The 26,613-nt window shown below is 42.2% G+C and overlaps 4 protein-coding genes across 9 annotated transcripts; 2 read left to right on the top strand and 2 right to left on the bottom strand.

The window, feature by feature from the left end:
- The first annotated feature begins 961 nt into the window (after nt 1-961).
- On the top strand, nt 962-2,789 carry LOC123439421 (LOB domain-containing protein 41-like). The gene has a single exon (XM_045116138.1). It carries the CDS (start codon nt 1,678-1,680, stop codon nt 2,524-2,526), a length of 849 nt encoding a protein of 282 aa, XP_044972073.1. The 5' UTR covers nt 962-1,677; the 3' UTR covers nt 2,527-2,789.
- Nucleotides 2,790-7,441: 4,652 nt separating this feature from the next.
- LOC123442795 (tRNA pseudouridine(38/39) synthase) lies at nt 7,442-14,222 on the bottom strand. 6 transcript variants are annotated; one of them, XM_045118938.1, is made up of 17 exons: nt 14,079-14,222; nt 13,910-13,972; nt 13,259-13,402; nt 12,995-13,061; nt 12,739-12,811; nt 12,509-12,554; nt 12,316-12,426; nt 10,657-10,723; nt 10,158-10,248; nt 9,887-9,947; nt 9,677-9,807; nt 9,458-9,575; nt 9,189-9,312; nt 8,610-8,711; nt 8,466-8,546; nt 8,064-8,206; nt 7,442-7,943 (listed from the first exon to the last, which is right to left on the bottom strand). In XM_045118938.1, the coding sequence occupies exons 1-16, from the start codon at nt 14,148-14,150 to the stop codon at nt 8,151-8,153; spliced, it is 1,407 nt and encodes a 468-aa protein (XP_044974873.1). In that variant the 5' UTR covers nt 14,151-14,222; the 3' UTR covers nt 7,442-7,943; nt 8,064-8,150. The 6 variants fall into 6 exon arrangements, with proteins under 6 accessions (XP_044974873.1, XP_044974872.1, XP_044974876.1 ...); XM_045118937.1 differs by having other exon boundaries at nt 7,442-7,882; XM_045118941.1 differs by having other exon boundaries at nt 7,442-7,882; nt 8,466-8,534.
- Nucleotides 14,223-17,346: 3,124 nt separating this feature from the next.
- LOC123441436 lies at nt 17,347-19,841 on the bottom strand. Its single transcript, XM_045117874.1, has 3 exons — nt 19,726-19,841; nt 17,712-18,636; nt 17,347-17,575 (listed from the first exon to the last, which is right to left on the bottom strand). The coding sequence occupies exons 1-3, from the start codon at nt 19,839-19,841 to the stop codon at nt 17,570-17,572; spliced, it is 1,047 nt and encodes a 348-aa protein (XP_044973809.1). The 3' UTR covers nt 17,347-17,569.
- A 727-nt stretch (nt 19,842-20,568) lies between these two features.
- LOC123442794 lies at nt 20,569-24,069 on the top strand. The gene is made up of 5 exons (XM_045118935.1): nt 20,569-20,736; nt 21,494-22,419; nt 22,509-22,709; nt 23,241-23,436; nt 23,656-24,069. The coding sequence occupies exons 2-5, from the start codon at nt 21,520-21,522 to the stop codon at nt 23,838-23,840; spliced, it is 1,482 nt and encodes a 493-aa protein (XP_044974870.1). The 5' UTR covers nt 20,569-20,736; nt 21,494-21,519; the 3' UTR covers nt 23,841-24,069.
- The last annotated feature ends 2,544 nt before the right edge of the window (nt 24,070-26,613 follow it).

The raw sequence follows: 26,613 nt of genomic DNA, 5'->3' as shown, positions 1-26,613 counted from the left end.
AATCTGACGCGCGGCCGCCCGCTTTCTCCCGTGCGCGCAATAGTTTACCGCGCGCGTTTTTTGACGCCCCTGTCGGAGATGCTCTAAGGTCTCACCTTATAAGTAACGATCCGGACAATGACTTTGACAGAAAATAAAATCGAATCGTTTTCTTCACTTACGGGTGGCATAGTGGGTAATTTAATACAACAATAGGAACAATTTTAATGACGTACGATGAGAAGCACTATTTACTTTATTATTAGATTAGATACAGATATAGAACATATGTGCTTCAATATAAATTACTATTAAAATAATGCACTTCGCGAGATGAAGGAGGGCTACATATATCGGATATATGACATATGTAGTTCAATATAAATTACTATTGAAATAATATAGTTTGGGAGATGTAGGGGGGCTATAACCCCTGCCTAACATATCGTGTGGAGAGGGGGCCCTAGATCAATGAGTTACGCCTGGAACTGTTGTGGGCTTGGGAAACGGTGCATTTATTTTGATCATGTTTATGCATGTCCAAATAATTAATCTTCAAGTAACAAAACAAAATAAATTAATAAAAACTAAATAAAAATAAAAGTTGTGCTACGAACTTGGTAAAATGAGTAAATGCCGAAAACAATGCATTGAGAACATGTATAAGTGCTAGATGAATATGTTATGAGGTATTTTTGCACTAGAATATATTCTAAAAAGTATGTATAAAATTCACTTATCATGTACACAAGACTTCTACTATGCAGACCTCATATCCGGGAGGTTTGTCTAGTCGAAGCTTAGTACGATGACTTTTCAACGACTATAAAATACGATCACAAGCCGTCACTGGCGATGGTTGAGGCTGTTTGGCTATCCGAGAACATGATTGTAATTTTATTATTTTTTGAGATGTATTATTATACCCTCAAATGATAAAGTGTTAGACGTGTCGCACGAAGCAATCCGGCCTTAATTTTTTTACAGCTAAATTGTCATCTAAAAAAATGACATTTGAACATAAAGTTGCTATGCTTGATAACTAAAGCTGCGATCCTCATGCCACTAAACTCATCAAGGGACACCACACGCGCACGCTCAAGACTATCACCTTCGTTTTTCGTCCATCCATCTTCAAAACAGATACTAATAACGAAAAAAAATAACTAAAGACTCGGTGCGCTTTTTCGCGTCAAACAACGTGCGGTTTACCAAGAGATGGTGATGCCATCCACTGCAAAAACCAGGGGACGTGCAACTTGTTTCTCCAACGGGGATGTCATGCCATCACTCCAACCAAACAAAATCAAACCGTGGTACGTCGCAAAGTCCACCGAAAGTGCCGCCTCCAGTTTCACTGCAAGCCGAAGAAAAACCCATTCCCCTTTTGGAACACTCGTGCGACGCGGCTCCGTGGTACCGGGCCGGGGGTGCCGCTGCTGCAGGCTGCAGTGGACATCTCCCATTGTTTAGTCGGCATCTCCCGTTGTTTTGGCAGCGGCGCCGAACCCGCCCTCCCAAAACCATGGGCGCCCACCCAACCTATAAAACACAGATCATCATCATCATCCTCACCAATTCACCATCGCACACCAATATTCCAAAGAAGCAAAGAAGATCATCGATCGACCGACCCATCTCCAACAACTCCGGCGCCGACCGATCTCCAAAGGAGGGAGGAAGAAGAGGAGGAGGAGGATGCGGATGAGCTGCAACGGGTGCCGGGTGCTGCGGAAGGGGTGCGGCGAGGGCTGCACCATCCGGCCCTGCCTGGAGTGGATCCGGAGCCCCGACGCGCAGGCCAACGCCACCGTCTTCCTCGCCAAGTTCTACGGCCGCGCCGGGCTGCTCAACCTCCTCGCCGCCGTCCCCGACGCCGGCCTCCGCCCGCCGCTCTTCCGCTCGCTGCTCTACGAGGCGTGCGGCCGTATGGTCAACCCCGTCTACGGCTCCGTCGGCCTGCTCTGGTCCGCCCAGTGGGAGGCCTGCCAGGCCGCCGTCGAGGCCGTGCTCAAGGGCCGCCCCATCGTCCGGGTCTCCTCCGACGCCCCCCTCGCGCCGTGCGACATCCGCCACGTCGCCAAGCCCGACCGCCCTGCCGCGGCCGGCACGCTCCCCGGCGTCTCGCGCGCCGGCCGCACCAGGTTCAAGCGCGCGTCCTCCTCCACGGCCAAGACCAAGAGCAGCTTCTCCGACGCCAACAAGCACGACGATGGGCTCGACCAAGCGCCGAGCCACGAGGAGTCGGCCGGCAGCCACGTCGAAGACGGCGGCATGGCAGTCGAGCAGGCGAGGGAAGAAGAGTCGTCCGAGGGCACGGAGGTCGACGCGGGCTCGCACGTGAGCCAAGCAGAGCACAGCCCCGCGCCGCCGGTGGCCAAGGACGAGGAGGCACATGGCGACGAAATCGGGCTGGAGCTGACGTTGGGGATCCAGACGGTCGCACCGCGGCTGGTGGTGAGGTCGCCGCCGGCATGCTTCGGCGCCAGCAGCTCGAACGCCCAGTCCAGCCACATCGGCCTGCTGCTTGAGCTGCCGGTGTCATAGAGACGCGGCCGGCGGCAGCGCCGTCCTTCATACTAGCTGAGATATAGAGTCATAAGTTTTGGGATCGTGTCGATGTCGTGCTCCTTCGGTGGTTTTCGTTTCTCTTTCCCCATTTTAGAATAGAGAAGAATGAAGATAGCAGTAGAATCTTGTACCATGTACATCTGCTAAGTGCCTTGTTATCAGGGCCTCTCTAGATACATCTCATCCCCCCTGTTTCTTATACTCTAGAGCAATTTGAATGAAGCGACCCATTTCGTCCACCTGCGAGCGATTGAATCGGCGTGGATAAAGGTGAAGGCCCAACTTGTCGATCCAAACGCAAATCGCATCCGTGCCGACCTATTTTCGTTTCAAAATTACGTCTGGAATGCGTCGGCGCAGACGCAAAGCGCGTCTCCTTGGAGTCCGTCGCGTCCCAACTTGTAGGCCACCCAACCGTCACCTGTCGTCTTATTTATGACGACCATCGACAGCGGGCCCACTTGCCAGCCTCAAGAAGCGTCCTTTTTTAAGCACGCATGCGGTGGGGGGCGGCCTCATCCACTTCTCCCGTCCACATCTGCCCCCCCCCCCCTCCCCACCACTCCTTTTGCTTCCTCGTCGGCGACAGGAAACCCTAGCCCGCCATGGGCATCTTCGGCAGCAACAAGGGCAAGGGCAATGGCAAGGACACCCCCGGCGCCTCGTCCTCCCGTGCTCCCCTCCCCCTCCTCCTCCACCGCCGGCACATTTCCGCCCTGAACGTCGGCGCCTGCACATCCCGCTGCACCAAGCGCGGTGGCACTGAGAGTATATGCAGCCCCTCCCCTACCCCGACGTCATGCTACCGCACCATTGGCACCTGGATCCGCAGCGGATCCCGATGCCGGCGGTTCCGCGGAGCCAGCGGGCGCACGACGACGAGGTGCGTCGGCGCCGAACGCAGCTCATGCCGGAGCAGCCTCGACTGCCTGAGTACACCGCCGACTCTCCCAACTGGGAGGCTTGGTTCGCCCTCGAAAACGAGGAACACGAGGTGTCGACGTCGTCCCGCCGCCGTTCCCACTGCCGCCCCCGCAGGTACAGCCGGAGGACATGGAGGCGGAGGCGGAGTACCAGGCCGCCCTCAAGGAGCCCTGCAGCAATGCCGACGCCCCAGCAGACGCCGGAGAAGGCTGCCCTGGCAGCGTACCAGACGGCGTTCGGGTGGGCTGGCCCTGCTCCCGCCTTCATCGACCTCACCGGCGATGGTGACGCGGCGCCGACGCCAAGGGCAAGGGCAAGGCCGACGACGTCTACGGCAGTGTGCGAGGCGGCAGAAGGCGGGCGTAGACTTTTTTTTAATGTTTTAATTACGTTTAAGTGGACTTTGGCCGACGTTTGACCGGCCACTTATGTTTAATTATGTTTATTTTAAGTTCATTCCATGCGAGCATTTCTTTTTCATGCCGACACATTTGGGCCAGCCTTCCCGTTAGACGGTCAAGCCGACCAATTTCAGAATGCACACGCACACATCCGTTTGGCCGACCCAAACAGACAAAAAACGGATAAAGCGCGCGTCCGTTTGGGTCGCCCCGTTGAAGTTGTTCTAACTTGCCAATAGGTTAGACTTAGTTTCTAAGTGGTGACTAACCTTAAACTAACAGGGTTAAATGCATTTTTCAGCTCTTGTGTGGCCGGATTCAATGTAGCTGGTTCTTGCATGGCCGGGGGAGAAAAGTAATTTTTTGATAGGCCCCATCACAACTAGCTCAAATTAGCATCTCTTGAATGGGATAGTTTTTTCGATGGATTAGATGTAACTAACTTTAATCTAGCTCTGATGTTTTGATATTTCAGAAATATTTAAGTTTAACTAGCTTAAACTAACTTTAATCTCTCATGTTTTGATAGGCCCCACCACAACTAGCTCAGGAGCATGGTATGTTACTCACAGGAACGAGAGTAATTAATAACTATGATGTGCTGATTTCAAGTCCTTAGAGCAGGTTTCTGGATATACCTCATGGCGGGTGAGGCAGGTACGACACCATACCCGTCTCCTCTCGACAAACCGACACTCTTCAAATCCCGTCCTTATCTACAGTGGTAGATTCAAAAATTGAACTTAGTCGAGCGAAATATTTAAGATATACATTTTCTAATTGACAAATACAAATCCAGAGCGAGCAGCCTGAGCGCCTTGACGTTCTTTTGTCGGAGGTGACGAGTGTTCGTTTTTGCCTTCATGAGGGACCGGCGATACACCTAGACAAGGAGTCATTCGTCCTCGTCGAGCTCCGCCGGCATCCCGCGCCGGCGGTGCGCGACTGCTCCACCGTTTTCCTCTCCCTTGCTCGCTGCCTCTCATGATAGGCGAGCGCGCCTTTGATTCCGGAGTGCGCGTGTGGGCCGTCGAGGAAAGAAGGCGGCGAGAGGGCGGTGCAGACTGCGTAGTCCTGATGGAGTTGTGCGTGGGTTCGAAGGGTCCAACTCCTGCGTCCGCACTTCACCGGCGTGGGAGCTGCGACAACGCTCCGGAGTCAAAGAGGGCGGAGTGAGGGTTTTGTGGGACAACGGTGGGGTCGGTGGTGGGTCAAGCCTGTCAGCTAGGACGTGGCGGACGTGCCGAACGTGACTGGGTCGCGCCTTAGATTTGAGTTGGATATTAGGGGTGCCAAACAGCCCACGCGTTTGAGGTGACTTTGAAAGGTCCGGTTGGGCCGCGTTTTTATGACCGGTTATTGACCGGACGGCCCGACCAAACGTTTGAAACGGATACGAGGGGTCCGATAGTTTCATTATCTATACCTATTAATAAAAGAAATAGATATTCTTAGTCTGTCATGCTATTTATTTATAGAAAATCCTTGATGTTTCTGACATTAAACCCATAGTATATATTAAATGTTTTTAAAAATACTCATATCTTCTAAACCGTAACTCCAAATTTAACATATTATATATGGAATTTGATTAAAAAATATATAGAATTTAAATATGATGTTATTTTACCTGCTAAATATTTAATAAAAATACTATCTAGGGTCAAATCTTAATAAATAAGTTATTATTCGTCTTTCTTTCATACCGGTACTCATCGGGATTGGGGATGAACACGTCAACAAAATGAGGACCGGAGATGAAACCGAAGGTCACTTACCCGTTTCTTTGTATGTATTAAATCTACATGCAAACCGTGTTAAAATAGAAGACCTGTGAAATTATGAACTGCATTTTTTAGGATAAGACCATCTTTGTTTGTGCCAGAACTACAAATTCTCAGATTATAGACCATTTTTTATAAATTAAGAGCATGTTGTACTTTTTTCTTCCATTGCAACGCACGGGCCTTTTGCTAGTGTACTATATACGGGATGTATGACATATATATATTTTAATAAAGCAAATACGGTTTCTGGTCGTCCGTCTTGGAAATTACCCTTAAAGTTTGCATAAATTACCCGCCATACCACCGGTAAGTAATAGAAAACGTTTCACAAAGCGAAAAATCTTGGACTGGGCCGACCTATGTAAAAATCTCCTATATTACGCTCTCCACGCTGGGAGAATATCCAGCACACCGTACGGGCCGGTCCATGCACAGGCGCCTGCTTTTAGTTCCGTTTATTTATTTATTTTCAGTTTCGTTTTATTTTTTTATTTTAAATAATTTAGAACTTCAAATAATCTTTAAAATTTTAATAAATTGAAAATTATAAAGCAACATATTTAAAAAATTAAATGTGTGTGACTTCAAAAACTGCTCGGAGTATTGTAAAATATACTCGCATATACAATAAAATATTTGTAATTTTAGAAAAATGTTTATACAATAAGAATAGTCCATGATCTCAAATACAATTCCATGTATTAAAAATTATTAAAGGCATTTAACAAAATGCTTTCTAATTCAAAATATATTAATGCATTTAAAAAAATGTGGTCATAAATGCATTTAACAAAATGCTTTCTAAATCAAACGATGATATGTGAACATAATGTGGTCACCATCATTGGAGATTATGTTTTTTTTCTTCCGTGACAACGCACGGGCCATTTTGCTAGTCTATAAAGAGACTTGAAGAGGGAGTAGTTTGGTGCCATGGGGGCCTTCGTATGGCCGCTCTATCCATTACAAATGCCACGTGTATTGGCCTTTATACAAAACGAACTGTATTTTCTGTATACACTGATTTCGTTGGCCAATACTGGCCACACCGTCACTGCTTAACAGGGACAAATATGAGGAGGGCCGGACGCGTCCAGGCACCGTTCTAGCCCACCCCACCCCACCATCATCCTCACAAAAACCCAACCCTCTCTGAAACTGTAGTCACTCTAGTCTCACCTTCTGTCTTCTTCACTTCTCTACCAAATCTCTCCCGCCTGATCCGCCATGGTCTAAGTCCGAACATGGCTCCGATAGTGAGACCGATCCCATGGATTGGGACAGTCTCGTGAGGGAGGAGGATGTCGGCTCTGGCAGTGATGCGTCGGACAGCGACGAGCTCGCGCTCTAGATCCGGAGCAGGACAGGCGTCTTCCCGTTCCCTCCCGCTCCAACACTGCCGGAGCAGCGTTTTTTATACTCATTCCATTTCTAAATATAAATATTTTTAGATATTTTATTAAAACTACACACAGAGTAAAATAAATGAATCTACATTTTAAATATATCCATATACATCCATATATAATTTTTATTTAGGAAGGAAGGGAGTAGTACGTATTTTATATTCTGTTACACTCAAATAGATAATCAAAGTTTGACCCAAAATACGAGTGGGCCTAATAAAAAATCCGGACTAAGTTACTACTGTATATTATTTTTTTCCTAGCTCTGCTCAATACGGGGAACTACTACTCTCTTACCATGTGCATTGGTGTTCTATACTACACCATAAATTCACAAATTCTGACATACCGGGGTCGTCTGGCTGTAACGATCAAATCAAAACTAGAACACCTGGCATTTCAGAATTTATGGATCTTTTGGAGGACATCACGAGATGTTTTCAGGCCTAAGAAAAAAGAAATGGTACGAGCCACCACCACGACACACTGACACTGCACAAATGCAAAATAAAAAGTGGCCATCTTGCAGCCCATCGATGGTACAAAAGCAATACAAGGAAAGGGACCAAGCATTGCCGCTTGAGAAATCAAAAAATGATTCTACCTTGTAGCGACCCAACTTCTGCTTGATCGCATAGCAATAGTAAGTTGGCAACAACAAGACAGCGCGGTGTAACGCTGATAACGGGAAGCGGGGCGCAGTTATCAAGGCTTGTCCGAAGGCTGGCAGGTAGCAAAGGGTGCCAAAGCTTGAAGCACAGCAGAATGATGAACTTCTTTTGTCAAATCCCCGTCCCAAATGTAACACTTTAGCCTGTCACATTACACGGTAAGAACAAAAGCTTCTTGGAGATGTTGCGGTGAGGAGATTGCCCCTAAACAAGTATTTATAAGTAAACTATACATGAGCATGCATGCAGGCATTTGTTCGCAAATTTTGCGGAAGTGAATAAACATATTTATCAAATTGATTGGAACAGAGAGTCAGAAATTACCTTGATGCTAGATGACTATCACACTCAGCCAGTCAGCCGCACCGATCTTCAAAGGCCAAACTCTTAATGTGCTACTTAAGTTGCCACTCAACTACACGTTGCTGACTTAGCTTTGACTCTTGCTCTGCGTTCCTCGTAAGAAGCTGGAACATGAAAGTATTAGGAAATGCATTTTCACATATATGATACAAGAGGGTTGAAATCAAATGTGTTGAAATAAAGAGGACATCAAGCGTTGATGCCAAAGAAGATAATTATGCGTAAAGTATCGGAGCTATTATACCCAAAGTTGAAGAGTGTTGATTCTCGACAGAGACTGGTGTAAAGGCAGAGCATTTGTTCGCTCATAACAGATGTAAAGACAAAAAATGCTTTGCAGATTCACACGATAAAAAAACTTACGTTCTGTTTCCCGTGACAGGAGAGGGATATGTTTTCTCTTCTTCTTAGGGGATTCAGATGGATTAGCCTCTGCATTGACATCTAACTCCTTTCAGATCAATAAGATATTACATCAACTTTACACAAAGATCTAAATGTATGTACCTGGAATACACAAACAGGTCAAAGCCTCATCAAATATGGCAGCTTGGAGCATATACTGATGGTATTCATCCTTCAAGTGTTCAATCAAAGCCTGACTGGCATCTAAGCAGGAATAATAGTGCACTGGAATTAGTTACATCACACAAAAACTAGAATTATTGCATGTAGATAACAAAAAACCCAGATGATCTTCACTTTACTCAATATAACAGAACTGACATCAAGTATTTCCGAAATGAAGGTTTGGTTTTTGTGAAAATGTCATTACCATGCTCATAAGTTATATGAGATGAGTATATTTCATTTACTGTCAAGCAAATGGTATCCGAATGCTGACAAGTCTTATTTAATTCTTAAGCATGCATAATTAGCCAAAAAAGGATGATATAATGCTCACTGTGATCTAAAATCTCATTATTTTTACAATATAACCAATATATTGGAAGCAGCAGGAAAATCAGAATTCACTGAGCAAGGAATGAAGACCCGATGTTAGCAGATCATAGTACAACAATATTTCAAGGCTGAAAATGCTCCCTGAAAGGTATATGGTCAAACGCCAAATTTTCAGAGACATACCTGATGAACACATGAAATTGACTCTATCGAATAGACAAGATCGTAGAATCAATGGGAGCTCTGGTGCCATTGTATATTGAGGTTTTCTAGGTGTCTTGGTAATATCCAGCAATGAATCAACTACCTGTACCAAAATAAACGAGCTGTCGAATGTAAATAATCCAAACAAATGACAAAAGGGAACTTTTGCGCCAAGTTCAATTGTGTAATTCATTTCACTGTTCGAGAAAACAAAAGGATGCTTCAGAAAGAGGGGAAAAAATACTCACACAAGGTGATTCAAGGCCTTGACCTACAAGAAAAAGAACAGCTACCATGCAACGAACTTGATGCCACAGAAAGGCGCTACCCCTGATATTCATGGACCATAGCTCATCATGGTTGGACCTTGAAAATACAGAGCACTTCCATTATTTAGTCCAGGTATTACATGCATCACATGTTTGTAACTAGAAAGAAAGGAGTGTTTGAGAGAAATGCAATTTAACCTTTGGTCACACGCAGAAATAGTAAAATCTGTAATGCATCGCTTGTAGTTGCTCACGTTTGCTGCGTCCATCTTACAGAAATTCCTTAAGTCATGTTCCCCGATGAATTTAAATGCAGCTTCCTGCATTTTCTGTTGACAATTAAAAGTCAATGGCTCGGTAAAAATGGCAAATGTAGCAAAGTACAGAAATCGAGGATAACATAGTTACCGATACATCCAAGCCCCCCTTCCAAAACAAGTACTTATATTCCCTACCCAAGCAGGAGAATCTGCAAAAAAAGAAGTGGGTCAAGAAATAAATTTCCAATTACCCAGGAACAGAGTACAACTAGGCAATAAATAGCATGATCAAAAAGAGAGATAAGAGAAAAGGAAAGAAGCAAGGAAGAAACATCTAATCTTTTGTCGAATCCATTTGGGGAAGAGTGCCTCTTACACTCAGCAACCAAAAAAGTACTAAACATAGAATTCAAGCTAACCTTGCGAGAAAGTCTGCTGAAACTGGACACCAACCTATTACACGTATATCTCGTGGAAGATTTCTATTCAATACACTTACATAATCGATTTCTGAAAGGAAAAATAGAAGACAATTTTTAGTCTGGCAGAGGATGATTGCATGGATGGGCAAGATGCTAGTGAGATGTCTGACTTTGAATGATGAAAACGACGACGAAAATAGCATATTACAACTGCATTTGGTATTCTGGTGGACTATGATAATCCCATTTGTCCAACCAGCTTTTTCTTATTCTAGTGTTTATTTGATCGCTTTTGCGTACTTTTGTGGCTAACTTTCCAAAATAGATTACAAAATAAGCACAGTTTAGCAACGCAAACTGAGCTTACAATTTATTATAACAGGAGAATGCTAGAGACTTATCCCAGTATCAAGATAACAATTTGATTGAGCAACAAAGATTATGCCATTGCTTTATTTTTTGCTTTATGGAGAGCTACAAGAAGGCAGAAGCATACCAGATCTTTCACCCAATACATTCCCTCCTGCTTCTTTAAAATTTGATCGCAAATATAAGGAGATTACCTGCATGTTGCAACATGGTGTCTTGGTTCATAGACAAAGTTGTATTTCCAAAAAACCACTAATTTCTGCACAACTCCAAAACAACACTCTCCCCGCACCTAAAAGAATGTGCCATGAGGGTTGCATAATAACAAAGCCTCTCAGTCCCAAAAAAGTTCAGGTAGGCTAGAGTTATAACCCATAAGATTTTGAAACCTAGTCATGGTTCTAGGCTTCTAGCATGTGGATAGCTAACTTCCACGCCCCTGTCCATGGCTAGTTCTTCGATGATATTTCAGTCCTTCAGGTCTCTCCTTATGGACTCCTCCCATGTCAAGTTTGGTCTACCCCAACCTCTCTTGACATTATCAGCACGCTTTATCCTTCCACTATGCACCGGCGCTTTTGAAGGACTGTGTTGTATATGCCCAAACCATAATAGACGATGTTGGACAAGCTTCTATTCAATTGGTGCCACCCCAACTCTATCACGTATATGATCATGTGCGATGCATGCATAAACCTTTTACATCTTTCACCAATTATGTCTTTAGAAGTTTATGGATCAGTCACATGGAAATAACATAACTAATTGGCCTTGAATAGTACTTCCGCACTATTATACTGGTAAGGGTCAGCTCTTACCTACGCATAGGGTACCCACTCTATCGCTAGTTTATTTGTGCATGGACATTGTAAGTTTGTAACATGACATGCTCATTTTGTTTCAGAGATGTACTATGTAATTAACGCATTGTTTAAACCATCAATGTGCTTAGTAAAAAAACATGAATGGATATGCTAGCACATGATGCTTCATTTCTCTATAAATCACCCACATTGAGTGTAACATGCAGGGTATTGTATGCACACGTTACTTCTTTACATATTAGATATTACATTACGGTCTTCTGTAGCAATGTTTTTGCTAAAAAAACGATGATGATAATTGCATCATGGAGACAACGGAACACTAGTTATTTTCCCCAAGATTCCTTGACAGAAAAATTGAGCAAGGAGTCTGATAAATTTGTTTCTATCCGGAGGTTCCTGCTCACAAGAGTGACTGCTTCTGTGTTATGGAGGGCTGTAGGATAGGTGCCACAGTAGGAACAGCAGAGCTTTGACAAGGAGACCATGAATAAGATTGGTTTATGCTCTGCTTAATTCGTTCCTCATAAAGGACCCCCTTTATATAGAGGCCTAACAACCGAAAGAAAACAACAGTCATAGATCTTATCTCTAATTAGCTTAAGGCCCGAGCTAAAAGATATCTTCCTTGTTTCTTAAAAAAAAGTCCTAATTTCAAGATGTCAAGTACATAGTTGTGACATTACAGCGATCTTATCACATAGGTGCTCATGTACTTCTACATAATATTCTATAAACAGTACCCATACCAGTTTAAAAGGCACGATTTCAGTTATAGAGACTTGAAACTTTGAAAGTGCTACTTAAACATAACAAGAAGAGACAGAAATAACTCTAGAACATATATGAGCTAGTACTATCAGTAATTTATAAGCATATACGAGACAAGAACTGAATAATACATAAATTATCATCTGTGAGCTGGCAGTCCAACATTGAGCTACCTGCACATATGCAGTTACCTGTCCAGTAGCAGAAACTCCTTTGTCAGTTCTTCCACACCTAGAATAGCATGCATCTTTAATACTTCCAACCAGTAATCTTGCTCTTTCAAGTGCTTTGAATATCTCAGACTGAGAGGACCAAGATAGAATCCCTTAAGAAAACCTTAGATGCCTTTGGAAAAAGCAAAGAAATAGTTCATAGGAGAATTACCTCGACCGTTGGCTCTGTGTGGGCTTCTGAAGCAAAGCCATAGAATCTGCACAACGACGACAGTAGTTGAAGAAAAGCATGAAGAAGGGACTAAGCACAACCAAAAGGGTTACAGACAAAAATAAACAAAGAAGGAACTGAGAGCAGATGCAGGTGTCAGTACAATTCCAAGTAATAGTAAAAAATACAGTGCAAACTAAGCATTGACTTCCTGTGAAATACAATCACACCTCTGGCCAAAGTACATGATTTTCAGAGCAATTAGTCGCTTTTGGCAGTGGCTTACATTCCCTACTTGGTGACCTGTCAGGTAAACAAATAATCACTGATTATGAAATAGTTGGAGCGGGGAATATATCCCGTTAATATCAATAGATACATCCTGAACTTAATTTATATCTAATCGAGTGGCAAACAAAAAAACTGACAGAGTTCATCAATAAAAAAAGTGCCTTATAATTAATGCAATTAACATGTCTTTTATACCTGTTCTTTTAGAATGCTTCCTTCGAATTTTAGATAAATCATCATGCCCTTCCCCTTTAACATCACACTACAAGTCAGATGCATATCCAAGAGTTAGATCAGATAGAAAGCAAAGTGATGTACTCCCTCCGTCCGGAATTACTTGTCGCAAAAATGAATAGAAATGGATGTATCTAAAACTAAAATGCATCTAGATACATTCATTCCCCCAACAAGTATTTCGGGACAGAGGGAGTATATGATAGCTAGTTTCAGAATGTGTACCAGTACTTGATTTTCAGTAGATATCATCATGTGATCGAACGGAAGGCTTACGTCATAGTCTGAGATTCTACTTTTCTGTGATTTCACATTCTTCTGTACTTGCTGATCACGGTTCTCAACTAAAGAAGGCGGTATATTGTCCTCCTATAAAAGTGGAAAGTTAAGAAAGCATCGACAAATCAATAACTTGATGTTACGCAACAAGCATCAACACCATTCAAACTCGTAACGTTATGCAAGTATTGCTGCATAATAATTAACAGTGCTTAACTTTAAATTTATGTGCATGATGTAGTCACATTTATATTATTGCCACTAACTATACTTATTGAGTACGCATATGTGAAGACATTATGAGTCCTGATGACATAGAGATCTACTAAATTTACTTGGCAAAGAGCTCATATACAGTACAAAAGCAATTAGCAATATCATCCGCATAAAATCCAGGACTTTAGAATTACTCTCCAGAGCTCATGCTTAGCATACGCAGAGCTCTCCCTTAATCTCTACCCTCCAGCAACACTAGTGACTGAATAGAACAGACATAAGTGGCATGGCAATCACCGTTCATAGCAATGGCCAAGGTGAAATCTATCAAGGCTGCCATCTATGTAAAAGAATGAAACCGCTCGAAGCTTCTTGTCTTACCTTGGAGCCGCAGCTACAGGTGGAAGCAATCTGGGCCAGCCTCTGGTTCTCCCTCTCCAACTCCTAACCACATCGAATTCACCAAAACATAGCAATTAACCACATGCGCGAGAGAGGGGGGGGGGGGGGGGGGGGGCGAGATAGCGCAGTAACAGCTAGTACTCCGCACCAGTACGCGCAGCCGGAGCGCGGCGATTTCCGTTGGCACAGCCACCGTGTCGCCGCCGTCACCCGCCGCCATGGCGCCCGACTATCGGAGCCCTAGCCTCGCCGGGCAAGAGATGGGCCTGGATTGATTAGTTTGGGGGCGGGAGACGCGTGCCGATAGCACCAACCCCGGCCCGTTAAGGACCGCGCACTAGGCAAGGCCCGAGGGGCGCATACAAAAAAAAAAAAAAAACCGGCAAGGGGCACATGACAATTTTTTTTTTTTTGACATTTACATGGAAACCATTACCGGAGGTGCACAGCCGACTCGCTGGCCACCAACTCAACAAGGAAATCAGGAGGAGCATCTTCCCAACCCACACAGGATGCATCGGCGTGCAGGCCATGTTGGGCAAGTCGAGGCACATTACATATTTTAGTACTCCCTCCGTTCCTAGATATAACTCTTTTAAGCGATTTCACTAAGGGACTACATACGGAAGAAAATGAATGAATCTACATTTTAAAGTATGTCTATATACGTCCCTATGTAGTCCTCTATTGAAATCTTTAAAAAACTTATATTATGAAACGGAGGGAGTACATGACAGCGCGTAAGTGATGTGCCGAGTCATCGTCATGTGTTTTGTGTTGAACGCTTTATTTAGGTTTTGAATTTTCTTTCATACGAGTTTCCGGTGTTTGAGCGGGTTTTTTGGGTTTTGTTTTTTCTGTTTTCACCTTAGCCCCTCTTTGGTTGACATGGTAGGAATATTGTTGGAATAGAAACTAGTAGGAAATGAGATGTCATATATCTCAAAGGTAAACGTTTGGGACCGGAGCGTCGGCCGAATCTTGGGCCGGTTTGCTCCTCGCGTGTGCCATCGCTTTTGCGATCAGTGGCTACGATTCGTGGGATCCAACAAAAAAATATAGCTCAACCTTATCTCTTCTTGCATCGAACGGTTTCCATGGCCCTAATCATATGGTTGCGGGCCGACTGACCCCAATTTGGTGACAAGCACAGTTCTCCTCTTAAAAAGGAAAAAATGTGTGCTTCCTTAAAAAGTACATATTACTTCCGTGAAAAGAACAATATGCACTTTCACAAGAAATAGAGATTTGCTTCCGCAAAAAGCACATATTAACTTGTCCAAAAAGGGTAAAGAGGTAAAGAAACGAAATCGTGCTTCGAGACTCACATTTTTTCTTTCTTTTCTCTATTCATTTTTCTCAGTTGCGGGGTTTCTTGTTATCTTTTTTGTATTTTGTATATTTCCGGTATTTGATTTTTGTCTCTAGGTTGTTTTGGGTTTTTTCATGAAAAAGTTTGTTAAAATCTAGTAATTTTGAAGACCTCAATGCGAAAAATTCAACAATGAAATCGATTTGAGATTTGGACGCACGTTCAACATACAAAATGTTTTAAATAAATGAACCTAGAAAGAAAAGGAAAATGCGACAAGTGACACACATACAGAACATCACTTGTAAGCGTCTCAAAAGGTGAAAAGTGATTTTTACAAAGGGTAGTCCTTAACTAATGATTTTGATATTATATAGTGTTCGATTCAACCTGCACGGATCAAGATGGTGTGTTATCCGATTGAACCTTGTTGGCATACCCCAGTTCACTAGGATAATCGTTGCTCTCTAAATTCACCATCTTGTACCCTAAGAAAACACCTTTTTTTGTGAGGAATGCCACACGTCGGCCGGTGGATTTTTTTAAAGGATTCGTTGCCTCGCGTACCGTCAGATATATAACACAATCAATCAGCTATATCTTCCTCTACTTTGCAACATAGGTCTTGTTACGAATTTTTTTGCAACACAGGTTATGTTGCTTTTTTAAATATAGATTGTGTTACGGAATTATTTTTTACAGCATGGGCTGTGTTGTAGAAAAAAAATAATTGCAATAGGTCATCTTACAGAAATAAAAAAATTATAACATCAACCACTGCAGAATCTAGTCTCAGATCGGTTTGCAACAAGAGGCTAGTTATGAAACCTCTTCTGAAATAATAGACAAAAGTGAACATGTAGGGGTTGGCTCCCGACCATCTGATTAACAGCCCATGTAACGGACATGAAGGCGACGGACGCTCGTACAAAGATCGCTCGGCCAAAGGAAATCATTTATCCTCTTCTATAAATAAGTAAAGTATATGTATTCTCGTTAATTATGATTTTTAAAACATTTACAACTAGCCAAACAAATAGTCTAGATTGGACACATACCGAAAAGAGAAAGAAAAAAGTCTACCCAACTAAGCTTATGTCTAGTTTGTCTGACCCCCATAGAAACCCACGTCCACCACATCATCCTAAATTTCACCCAATCCACCAAGGTCCCACATGCAGCCACATTTATTTTCCCCTTTCTCCTCTCTCATTTTTTGGACAAGGTGTGTGTGTGTCACCATTGTGTCAGGGACCGAGTCTCGACCACTCACCATGCGACTATGCGTTGCGTCGACCCATCGTCAAGTATAGCTTACATTGCTTTGGGCTTGCTTACATATAGGTTATGTTTAACTAGTTGTATATCTAAAAAAAAACTATTTTATTAGCAAATCCTTGAAATAGGCAACTAAGCTTAAAATTTGTTGTCTCCTATCCTCCCTTTCTAGCCGATTGGGTCGATTCTTTTAACCAACAAAGCGAGTGTTAGTCTTGCGGTTCCTCATGTTTAGCATTAGGAGCGTGAACACTTGTGGTGCGGAGGTCAATCGTTGCTAGAAGGGAAGGCGTGATGTGTCACGCAGTCTTTTTTATTATAATGTAAAAATAATTTTCTCTTTCTTTGTTGTGTACTACCGGTGCAAAGAAGCTTTGTATGTTTTATCGCCTAGAAAGAAAGTATAGTACTAGTCATCAATCATACACTTGCATGCGCTAAATATTCTATTTTCCATTTAAGGGGGATTCATCTATCTACGACGACGAGCCATCAAATAGGACATGTAAATCTATCAGACCATTTATAAACATCTACACAAGAATATGAAGGTAGCACACAAAAAAATGAGCACGATATACGAGTATACTTTGTGCTTTCTCTTACTAATAAGCCACGGCGCACACCAATGATATTTTTGTTACTATATATCTTTGCATACATGGAGACTTTGGAGGTGTGACCCCAACCGGAGACTTGGGGGGGGGGGGGGGGGGGGGTTGCAGACTGTATGTCGTTGCTTGGAATCTTTGTAACTAAATTGTTTTTCCCATCTAAAGGATTGGTAGAGTGGAGAAACTCCATACAAGAATGACCTTGTCTTATTGAACATTTTAGTTACTTCTTGACGCCAAACTAGAACCACAAATACAAAATGTGTCAAGATGAGGAAGTGTTATACAATTTTTATATCTCTAAATTCTCACGGGTAGTAGTGGTTCAAATGAAAGAACATGGTCAGCATACAAAGTGCTCACAAGTCATAGGGCTCCATTTGTTAAAACTTCAAATTGTTAACTCAGCTCCGGTAAAGTCCATTTGCTCACTTTTTAGTCCTGGATAAAATGACAGTGGATAAGATACAAGTGATATGGATATCCAAATGTACATGCAATTATTTGTCAAGTCAAACTTTGAAGCATGTCTAATAGAAATTGTATATGTAACACTATACAAGCTAACATAGTATACCTCATCATTATCGTCATCATCATCTCCCTTCTTTAGGCGAGTTGTTCCACCCTCTCTGCTTATAGGTATCTTCATGTGCCCAAAGGGAGTATTCACATCAATATGCCCCTTTATGGTGTAACCAGTGCCCTTTCCCCTTATCATATCCCACATAGCAGACCCAAAATCCTTAGGCCTGAAGCTGATCGGCAAGTTCATGGTGGTTACTTCCTGCTTCTTGATATTTGTAGATTCTTTCGTCTCAGCAGAAGCAATGCTCACATTGGAGAGCCAGATCTCATAATCCAGGGCATTAAGTCCTAGGTCAAAGTCATTCTTGTTGTCGAGATTCAAATGTAGAGTCGCGGTCGCCTCCTCAAAAGAGAACTTCTCAAACTTGATCTTGCTAATATCAACATCTGGTTTGTAAGGCACCGGAATCTCACCAGCTTTCTCAAGAGGTAAGGAGATCCTGCCGATGACTGGAACATCAACATGGAGAATAACTTTGATCAAGTAAGGGATGATGCTCCCGGGCTTTATGTCACCGTATGTGCTCTTGATGTCATCATATATGAGTAGCACAGGGATTTTGACAGTCTCCGAGCCATGAGCATGGATGGTTCCAGCATCTGGGATTGTTCCAGACATGAGCTTTCTCCCTTCGCTTTCAATAAGGTATTCAATGTCGACAAGAGGGATGGGTACCGGGTTTGGGTTTGTAATCATAACATCAGCGATGAGCTCTACCTTCTCAAGACTGATTTGAGGTATGTGGATTCCAGTGACGTCGGCAGTAGGCTTTCCAAAGCTGACAACTTCTTCAATCTTTTCACCGATGTCTTGGATGAAATCCTTAACTTTGTCGAAGAATCCTCCTTCTCCGTCATCCTGGTCTTTGTCAACTTTCTTTTCTGTCACTTTTGGGCTACCCGAGGATGACATGCTATATATGATAAAGATAATAGTTAGCTTACCAGTTATAACAAATGTAAAATTTGGAGAACATATATTAAGTATAACTACATGACAATGCATTGAGAAAGAAAATAATACTGACAAGATAGCTTGAGAATCAACATGAAAAAATAGAAACAATAAAACGACCTAGCGCTTGGCAGTACACAAAAATAGCATATTTAGAACAGAAATGACTATTCCAGTGCTACATCCATATATTGTCTTGCGTCTAAGAGAAACTCTTGTAACAATGTCTAGCTCTAGGAAAATAAGGGATGACATTAGACATTCACGGTATCGAGGCTCCATGTTTTCTTATCATTTGCATTCAACATATTTATTGATTTGGAAGAATAAATACAAATGATATGACAAAAGCTTGACATCCCTTTGATAATAAGGGGTATGCTACAATTAAGTGATAGGATCGTGACAACAAATTTGAACTGGTGTCAATTATGTACATAGGTATCATTCAATGTTCAACGTTAATATGGGTTATGACAATGCAACTTTTCAAAAGAGTGATGCTATACATACGACGTTTTACGTCCGATTTTTGTACGACGCTGGGTCACGCACGCAGCACACAGGCATCGATGACCTTGGTTGTCCGACCAGATTCAGATTTAACGTCATTAGCTTTGGCCACGTCGTGTCGTACCAATATCGGACACCAAACGTCGTACGCAAATCACTTCTCTTTTCAAAACCAGCCTTTGCCAATTTTATTTTGGTTGGCTAACTAACATTTTCTATCTTTGTGGTTATTTTTCAGAGGAGATCATAAAACAAGTTCAACACAACACAGTTCAACAATAGCAAATTGAGCTATGCTTGGCCTTGGTGTTAATAAATGGTTAGGTACTTATGTTTAGGTTGAAACGTGTGGTCCGAGTTTAATATAACAATGAACTATACAATATAACTGAAAAAGACTAGACATAACATTTAGTCTTGAGACACGAGATCATCCGAGGGGCAATCCGATTACGCGGCAGGGCTAGCCTTAAACAACAAACTCCAACTTCATGCGAAAAACATACACACATGTCGGACACAAATTTCAGCAAACTCCACGTTGTGAAATACAACCTTCGCCATCATGAATCTGCCTTTGCTAGAACCTCCGCGCATGTCGGGCTTGGAGGACGCCATCATGAATCCGCCTTTGCTAGAACCTCCGCGCATGTCGGGCTTGGATCCTCCCCGCGGTTCATTAACCAAAGCCAACCAACAAGGTCCATATGCATGGGTCTTCGGATTTGTTGATCGAAAACATCGGCACGTATTTCTCCCCACGAACGTGATCAATCGATGCCGGATCAAATAGATGGTACAACGGAATGAGGAAATCGAACCGACAAAGTAACGCGGTAAGGGAAGGCAAGAATGGGAATGGCCTCTAAGTAGATTTTTCGATGAAAAACTCGCGAGCGAAGTGTATGGCAAGGATAACGGTGGCGACGGATTCGAGCAAAGAATGAAAAAGAAGAAGAAGGCAATCACATCTTCCTTACGACAATCGATTTAAAAATCTTAAAAAGAAAAGAGAAAAAAGGCAATGCATTAACATCGGGACGATGTCGTCAGTTATAGGTAGGATGATGGAAGGTCTGTTTGTTACCTGATGAGGAGGGGGGACGCAGGGAGAGAGCGAGCCGAGCAGCGTCCTATGGGAGAGGAGGGAGCGAGGCGAGAGAGAGGTGGATGGATCAGTTTGCGGAGGTGAGGAGGCGAATTGGCGACCAGAGGAGAGGAGGAGGAAACGGCGGGGAAGAGTGAGGGCGCCGGAGCAGTTTGCGGGGGAACGCATGCACAGTAAACCCGGCCGGGCCGGAAACTTTCCGCGGTTTATTTATTATTAATCCACGGCGCACACACGCAGCCCAAAAAGAAAAGAAAAACCAAACGAACGAACTAGCTAGGCGTACACGTAAGCTGATCCAATTCCAATTCCTTCTCGTCTCCCCTTTTCCCCTTTCTCTTCTTTCCCCCACACCACGACGACGCCGCCGCCCAGCTTCTTCCCCGCCGGTTCTTCGTCTTCGTCGCGCTCCGGCTCTCCTCCGCCCCCGCGTCGCAGGTGCGCCGTCCATCCACGACGCCTCCCCCCCCCCCCCCCCCCCCCCCGCGCGCGCGTTCCCTCCCTCTCTGTGTCCGCCGTGCCTGCCGGGGGGTTCTTTCTAGGGTTCGTCGACTCGCGCTGCCGACGTTATCGCTGGATTATTCGGTAGCCTAATAATAAGTAAATAAATCAGTAGCTGGTACGAACCGAGTTCATTTTGATTCGCCTTGTTTGCGCTCGTGCCTGTTCTTGCCTTAGCTGGCCATGGCCCTACAAAGGGCGAACCTTTGTCCTTACATCTTTATTGATCCTCTGTATCAGCTGCGGTGGTTGGGTGCATCCGTCACATTGAAATTTCCCGGCGGCGATGGTTGCCAATTGTTGTTGTTGTTCAACACAATTAGTTGTGGAAGATTGTGTGGCTTCAGCAGACCAGTACAGCCTTTTCTTATGTAACATAGCTGGTAAATTAGTTTAATTTTTACCAATGCTAAATTAGGTGATATTAGTCGAGTCTTTCGCTCATGCCTTGTGTGGAATCAAAAGCTGGCTTTGCCCACAAAAGATTTTGGACGAGAGTGGCCATACAACGTTCGCCATTTCTAGTAAGTAGTAACTGCAGTACCACCTGTCGAGTCACACATCACACTGTAGAACATCCATATAGTAATGACTCCCCCCCTCTCTCAGTCTAGCAATTTACCTGTATTTATTGTTCATCTGGTTATTGTGATTGTCTATGCTGATAACTGTGGTACTGTTTTTCTCTTTTCAGGAAATTATATTTAGTCACTGGTGACCATGACCAACTCTAGTGAGGTTCCCTTTTATCACTCGTTGCCCGTAAAAGGAGCTGAAAGCAGTCTCAAGGATCAGATCCACTCCAAGGTTATGGGCACGATAGGCAATGTCATCAACTCAATTGATCCAAAGTCGTTGCCTCAGCAAGCATGGGAAACAGCTGGAAATGCCGTTAACTCCCTTGAGTCAAAGTTATCCGGGCAAAAGCCGTTTGATTTTGATGGTGGAAATGATTTCCTTGATGGATATGAATGCCCTGATGATTATTGGGACCCGGAACTGCAGAGGGCAGAAAAGCCAGTAAACATTAGAAACCTGCTGGGTGGCATAGTTGCTATCATTGGTCGCACTTGCAAAAATGATGAAATTCAACAATCAAAGGACACTAAGAGTAGCGTCTCATTCTTGGGGTCAAGTAGTGATGGAGATACATTCTTGCATACCTCAGTCTACGCACCAAGTGCTCCTCCATTGCTTGATGAAGAAGCCTTGAGTTACAATATTTATAGGGTTGTTTTAGAGGCAGAACCACCAGAATGGCTGCCCGATAGTTATGCTGACTCGTGCATGCAGTGTTCTGCTTCTTTCACTGCCATTACTTGTGGAAGGCATCATTGTCGGTTTTGTGGAGGGATATTTTGCAGGGCATGTTCAAAAGGCAGATGTCTTTTGCCAGCCAAGTTTCGTGAGCGAAACCCACAAAGGGTCTGCGATGCATGTTATGATAGGCTTGATCCATTGCAGAACTTACTGATAAATTCTGTCAGCAACGCGACACAAACTGCAAAGCATGATGTTATGGATTGGACTTCTGCCAGAGGGTGGTTGAATTTGCCAATTGGATTAACATTGGAACACGAGATATACAAGGCGGCAGTGTCCCTTAGGAGCTACAGTCAGGTGTCCAAATTATGTCTCCATTTTCTCTGCCATATTTACATGTTTAATGGCAATACCTACTTAATAATTAAATAAATACTGCAATGCAGGTTTCAAGGATAAACCCGGGAAAATCTATTCCGCATGCAGTCCTTAGTGGAGCAAGTGGACTTGCTATCTTGACAGTTGTAAAAGCTGGTGCATTTCTTACATACAAACTTGGAACTGGCTTAGTAGTTGCTCGTAGATCAGATGGATCATGGTCTCCACCGTCTGCTATAGCTTCAGCTGGATTAGGATGGGGAGCACAGGTTAGTAACTTGGTTGTAGAATTCTTCTATGTAACTTTCATGTGGTCAACATCTAATCCATCAATTGATTAGATACAACATCTTTTACTGTTAGACTGATTCCCTTTTATGTGGGGATAATTGCACCCATGACCTACTACTTGCATGGCATAGGGCGAATGGTGCAAGATAAAAACTCGCGAGCCTGCATTTTCTATCCAAACCACACACTTGTTGCATGTCTTAGGATGGAATGATGCATACATTATTTCCATCAGTGTTCTTTCCTAAGTGAAACACTGAAACTGTATTTGCATTTAGGTAGATTTCGACCTGTTTTCCCCTTGTTTTAGATAAATCATCAGGTGGAAGTTTCTTCGTTTGTGTAGAACATTGTCTGGGGGTTCTACTGAGCAAAAACATGTTGGACAGTGACTGTTGCCTAAAATTGATAATTTATGATTTCATACATGGTTCTTTGTACTTCCCTAGTAATTTCAATATTACGTGTTCAAATCTCTTGCATGTTACATGTTTTATCTTAACATACAGGTTGGCGGTGAGTTGATGGATTTCGTCATAGTGCTTCATGGTCCTGAAGCTGTGAAGACCTTCAGCAGCCGAATGCATTTTTCAATCGGTGCAGGTTTAAGTGCTGCAGCAGGACCTGTTGGCAGAGTATTAGAAGCTGATGTGAGAGCTGGTAATAAAGGCTCCGGAGTTTGCTATACATATAGTTGCAGCAAAGGTAATGTTCTTGTTCAATTCTATTTTTAGGCTCCTTGTATCATGTGAAGTCCAGCTCTGTTTGTATTGGCGCATTTTTTTTTTTGAGAAAATGCAAAAGCCTACAGCTAATTATGAAGAACTATGTACAAGTGTCAATCTTCGTAATAGTCCATCCCGCTCATGCACCGGTGCTGCCAAGCCTACAACTAATTTGTTATGGTTTTCGATGACTTCACAGGCGCATTTATCGGGGTTTCACTAGAAGGGAACATTGTTTCCACTAGGATGGACGCCAACCTGCGGTTCTACGGCGATCCGTATCTGACAACCAGTGATATACTTATGGGGAATCTGGATCAACCAAACGCTGCTAAGTTTCTGTACAAAGCGTTGGATGACCTATACTCGGGTCTGGATTGTTAGCACGACGAAAAAAAATCACAATCTGTACATATTTGATTTGATTCCGAGTGTAGCTAGTTGTGTTGATTCTCTTGGCAAAAAAAGTTATGTTGATTCTCAAAATGCTTCAGTCATTTTGGTGGGGAGGGTTTGCTCCATCGGTGTGAATCAAATGCCAGATAAACAAGGACGAACTGTTGCCCTAGGATGTAAGTATGTAAAGTTAATGCTTTCTTTTGAATTTGATCAATAAAATATGTATTGTACTACCTCTACCAAAATATAAGATGTTTTTGCTGTTCAATTTGAACAGTAAAACGTCTTATATTTTGGTACAGAAGAGTATTAAATAACGGGTTTGCTAATCCTCAATCGATTGAGAATTAACTCAACACGATAACAGTCCCATCTGTGCGCCAAGATCCATGCAATTACACATTGCATCTTTTTGAGGAAAAACTTTCATGGCGGGTTAGATTATATTTATTCGGGCATAATAGGTACATCACATCATAGCAAATATTAACCAAAAAAAGGAGGAGGATACCCATTCGAAACAGTAGTTTGGGAATGGACAGCAGCAATAGCTATTCTATCAGCACCATTATTTCCTTCTCTAGGGCAATGTTGTTAGATGATTAAAATTGCAAGAAAAATGTTACATTCTTCAAAAATGGCAGTGGCCGGACCAATGGAGTTCGTCCTGATGCATTCCACAACTTTTTTTTAGTATAATAAAATGGGTTTTCCCTTGATTTCCATTAAAAGAAACCATTAGAGATTCTTATTTCCCCTGCTGCATTACACAGCTATCTACTGCATTTCTTATTTTCTCCGTGCAAGTTATTTTTGAGACCTTTTCCTCTCTGTTAGTTTTTCTCTTTTGGAGAAATTTTCTCTGTGTAAGTATGTAATGTAGGAATCTCCTATCGCCGCTCTTTGCGGCAGGGAGTCGGACAAACACACAGGGGAGGGGAGGCCAGGGATTTTAATGGCCTGACCCGTTAACCCTTCACTGATCTCGGTTTTGGCACCTTCTAGAGCTTTCTAGCCGGGTTTTCAAGGTTTGGAAAACTTCTACAAGGTTCCCGAACCATTTTTTTTTAATTCCTGTTTCAAAAAATGTTTTAAATTTTCATTTTTTTTCAAATAAAAAAATATTTTGATTTTTAAAAAAATGTTCTAAATTTCAAATAGTTGCCGTTTTTAAAAAATAACCATAAATTCAAAAAATGTTTTTTTTTAAAATAATGTTTAGTATTTTAGGTAAATGTTCGCTATTTTTAAAAAATGTTCGAAATATTAAACTTTTGTTCAAATTATAAACTAAGTTAATGTTCGAAAATTGTTCTTAAATTTCGAAAAATGTTCTTGATTTTAAAAAATGTTACAAATTTAAAAAGTTGTCGTTTTTCAAACATTGTTTAATAATTTAAAAAATGTTCTGGATTTTCGAAAAATGTTATTGTTTTACAGAAAATCTTGACTTTAAAAAATTGTTGGTGTTTTAAAAAATGGTTCGCTTTTATGAATTTGTTTAGGGTTTTTAAAATCGTTCTCATTTTCAGAAATTCTGAAGATTAAAAAAATGTTTGTGCTTTAAAAAATTGTTCATGCTTCCAAATTTTTTTGGGTTTTTTTCAAAATTGTTCTCCGTTTCAAAATTTTGTTCTCAAGATTCAAAAAATGTTCTTGCTTTAAAAAATATTGTTCGTACTTCCAAATTTGTTCAGGATTTTTCAAAAAAAATCTCAGTTTCAAAATTTATTTTCAAGATTCAAAAAATGTTAGTGCTTTAGAATTTTGTTCGCGCTTTCAAATTTGTTTTCTGTTTAAAAAAATATTCATGTTTTGAAAAAATGATGGGGAAATTCAACATTTGCTCATTATGAAAAAATGAAAAGAATGAAAAATCAAACCAAAAAAGAAAAAAGAAAGGAAGTAAGCAGAAAAGGAAAAAAGAAACAGAGAAAAGAAAAAGAAAAGACTGGGTCGGCACAATCGGGCAACCACCTTGTGCGCGTGGGGGACTTCGTGCCGTAGAATGCGGCAGGTAGGAGCGCCTTTTTATTTTTTGTGTTCTTTTTGCGGTCCGTGGCTTTACTTTTGTACACAGGGCTTGTCCAACGCCAGGAATTTGTGTTTTTGATAATAGAAAAAACGCTGTGACAGAAACTAAGAGCTTAAACTTGATACTGATCAATTAAACATACTCATAAACTTAATAAGAGTTTAAAATTTAGTATCGATCAACTAAACATACTCATAAACTTCATAGTTTAATACTTTGCAAAAGGCAGTGAAATAATGAAACTACTTTTCATCAAGGATTATCCTCACTTGACAAATCTTCTTCCGATTGCTCTCTCTATCGTTTTTAAAGTGAGCAACGTTTGTTTGTAGGTCAATCATATGTGTCCTGAGTTGTTTTTTCTCCAGCTTTAGTTTATCCCTCTCCTCCATGAACTTACTTCTCAGTTTCTTCAGTTTGTTTGACTTAGCAAGGACATTAGCACCCTCTGTGAGCAGACTATCCCTTTCATTCTTCACCGCGACATTGTTTTCTGCCAGTTTTTTGATGCTCCACTCTGACTCCTCTAAGAGTCACTAATTCCATTTCACATCGTACACCGATTCATTGTTGCTTGACGAATTGTCCATATGTGTTGTTTTAAATTATGTACACAAGGCAAATAAAAACTTGTAATGAAAGCTCACCATCTTAGAATGAAGAATTTTAAAATAACCTCGAGAATTTTGAAAGCTCATATGTGTGCTATGAATCATTGCATAG

The sequence above is a fragment of the Hordeum vulgare genome, chromosome 3H, assembly GCF_904849725.1.
Source record: "Hordeum vulgare subsp. vulgare chromosome 3H, MorexV3_pseudomolecules_assembly, whole genome shotgun sequence".
Taxonomy (NCBI): Eukaryota; Viridiplantae; Streptophyta; class Magnoliopsida; order Poales; family Poaceae; genus Hordeum; species Hordeum vulgare.
The sequence above is the reverse complement of the archived record's forward strand: the minus strand, read 5'-3'. Positions and strand labels throughout refer to the sequence as shown.

Coding starts and splice junctions, on each gene's coding strand:
- LOC123442794 (XM_045118935.1), top strand. CDS start 21,520: ATGACCAACTCTAGTGAGGTTCCCTTTTATCACTCGTTGCCCGTAAAA. Junction 22,710..23,240: donor GATTAGGATGGGGAGCACAG/GTTAGTAACTTG, acceptor CTTAACATACAG/GTTGGCGGTGAGTTGATGGA. Junction 23,437..23,655: donor TACATATAGTTGCAGCAAAG/GTAATGTTCTTG, acceptor ATGACTTCACAG/GCGCATTTATCGGGGTTTCA.
- LOC123441436 (XM_045117874.1), bottom strand. CDS start 19,841: ATGCGCGGAGGTTCTAGCAAAGGCGGATTCATGATGGCGTCCTCCAAG. Junction 18,637..19,725: donor GTTGTATTTCACAACGTGGA/GTTTGCTGAAAT, acceptor TATCATATATAG/CATGTCATCCTCGGGTAGCC.
- LOC123439421 (XM_045116138.1), top strand. CDS start 1,678: ATGCGGATGAGCTGCAACGGGTGCCGGGTGCTGCGGAAGGGGTGCGGC.
- LOC123442795 (XM_045118938.1), bottom strand. CDS start 14,150: ATGGCGGCGGGTGACGGCGGCGACACGGTGGCTGTGCCAACGGAAATC. Junction 10,724..12,315: donor GAGTTTCTGCTACTGGACAG/GTAACTGCATAT, acceptor TGCAACATGCAG/GTAATCTCCTTATATTTGCG. Junction 8,547..8,609: donor GACCTGTTTGTGTATTCCAG/GTACATACATTT, acceptor GAAAGGAGTTAG/ATGTCAATGCAGAGGCTAAT.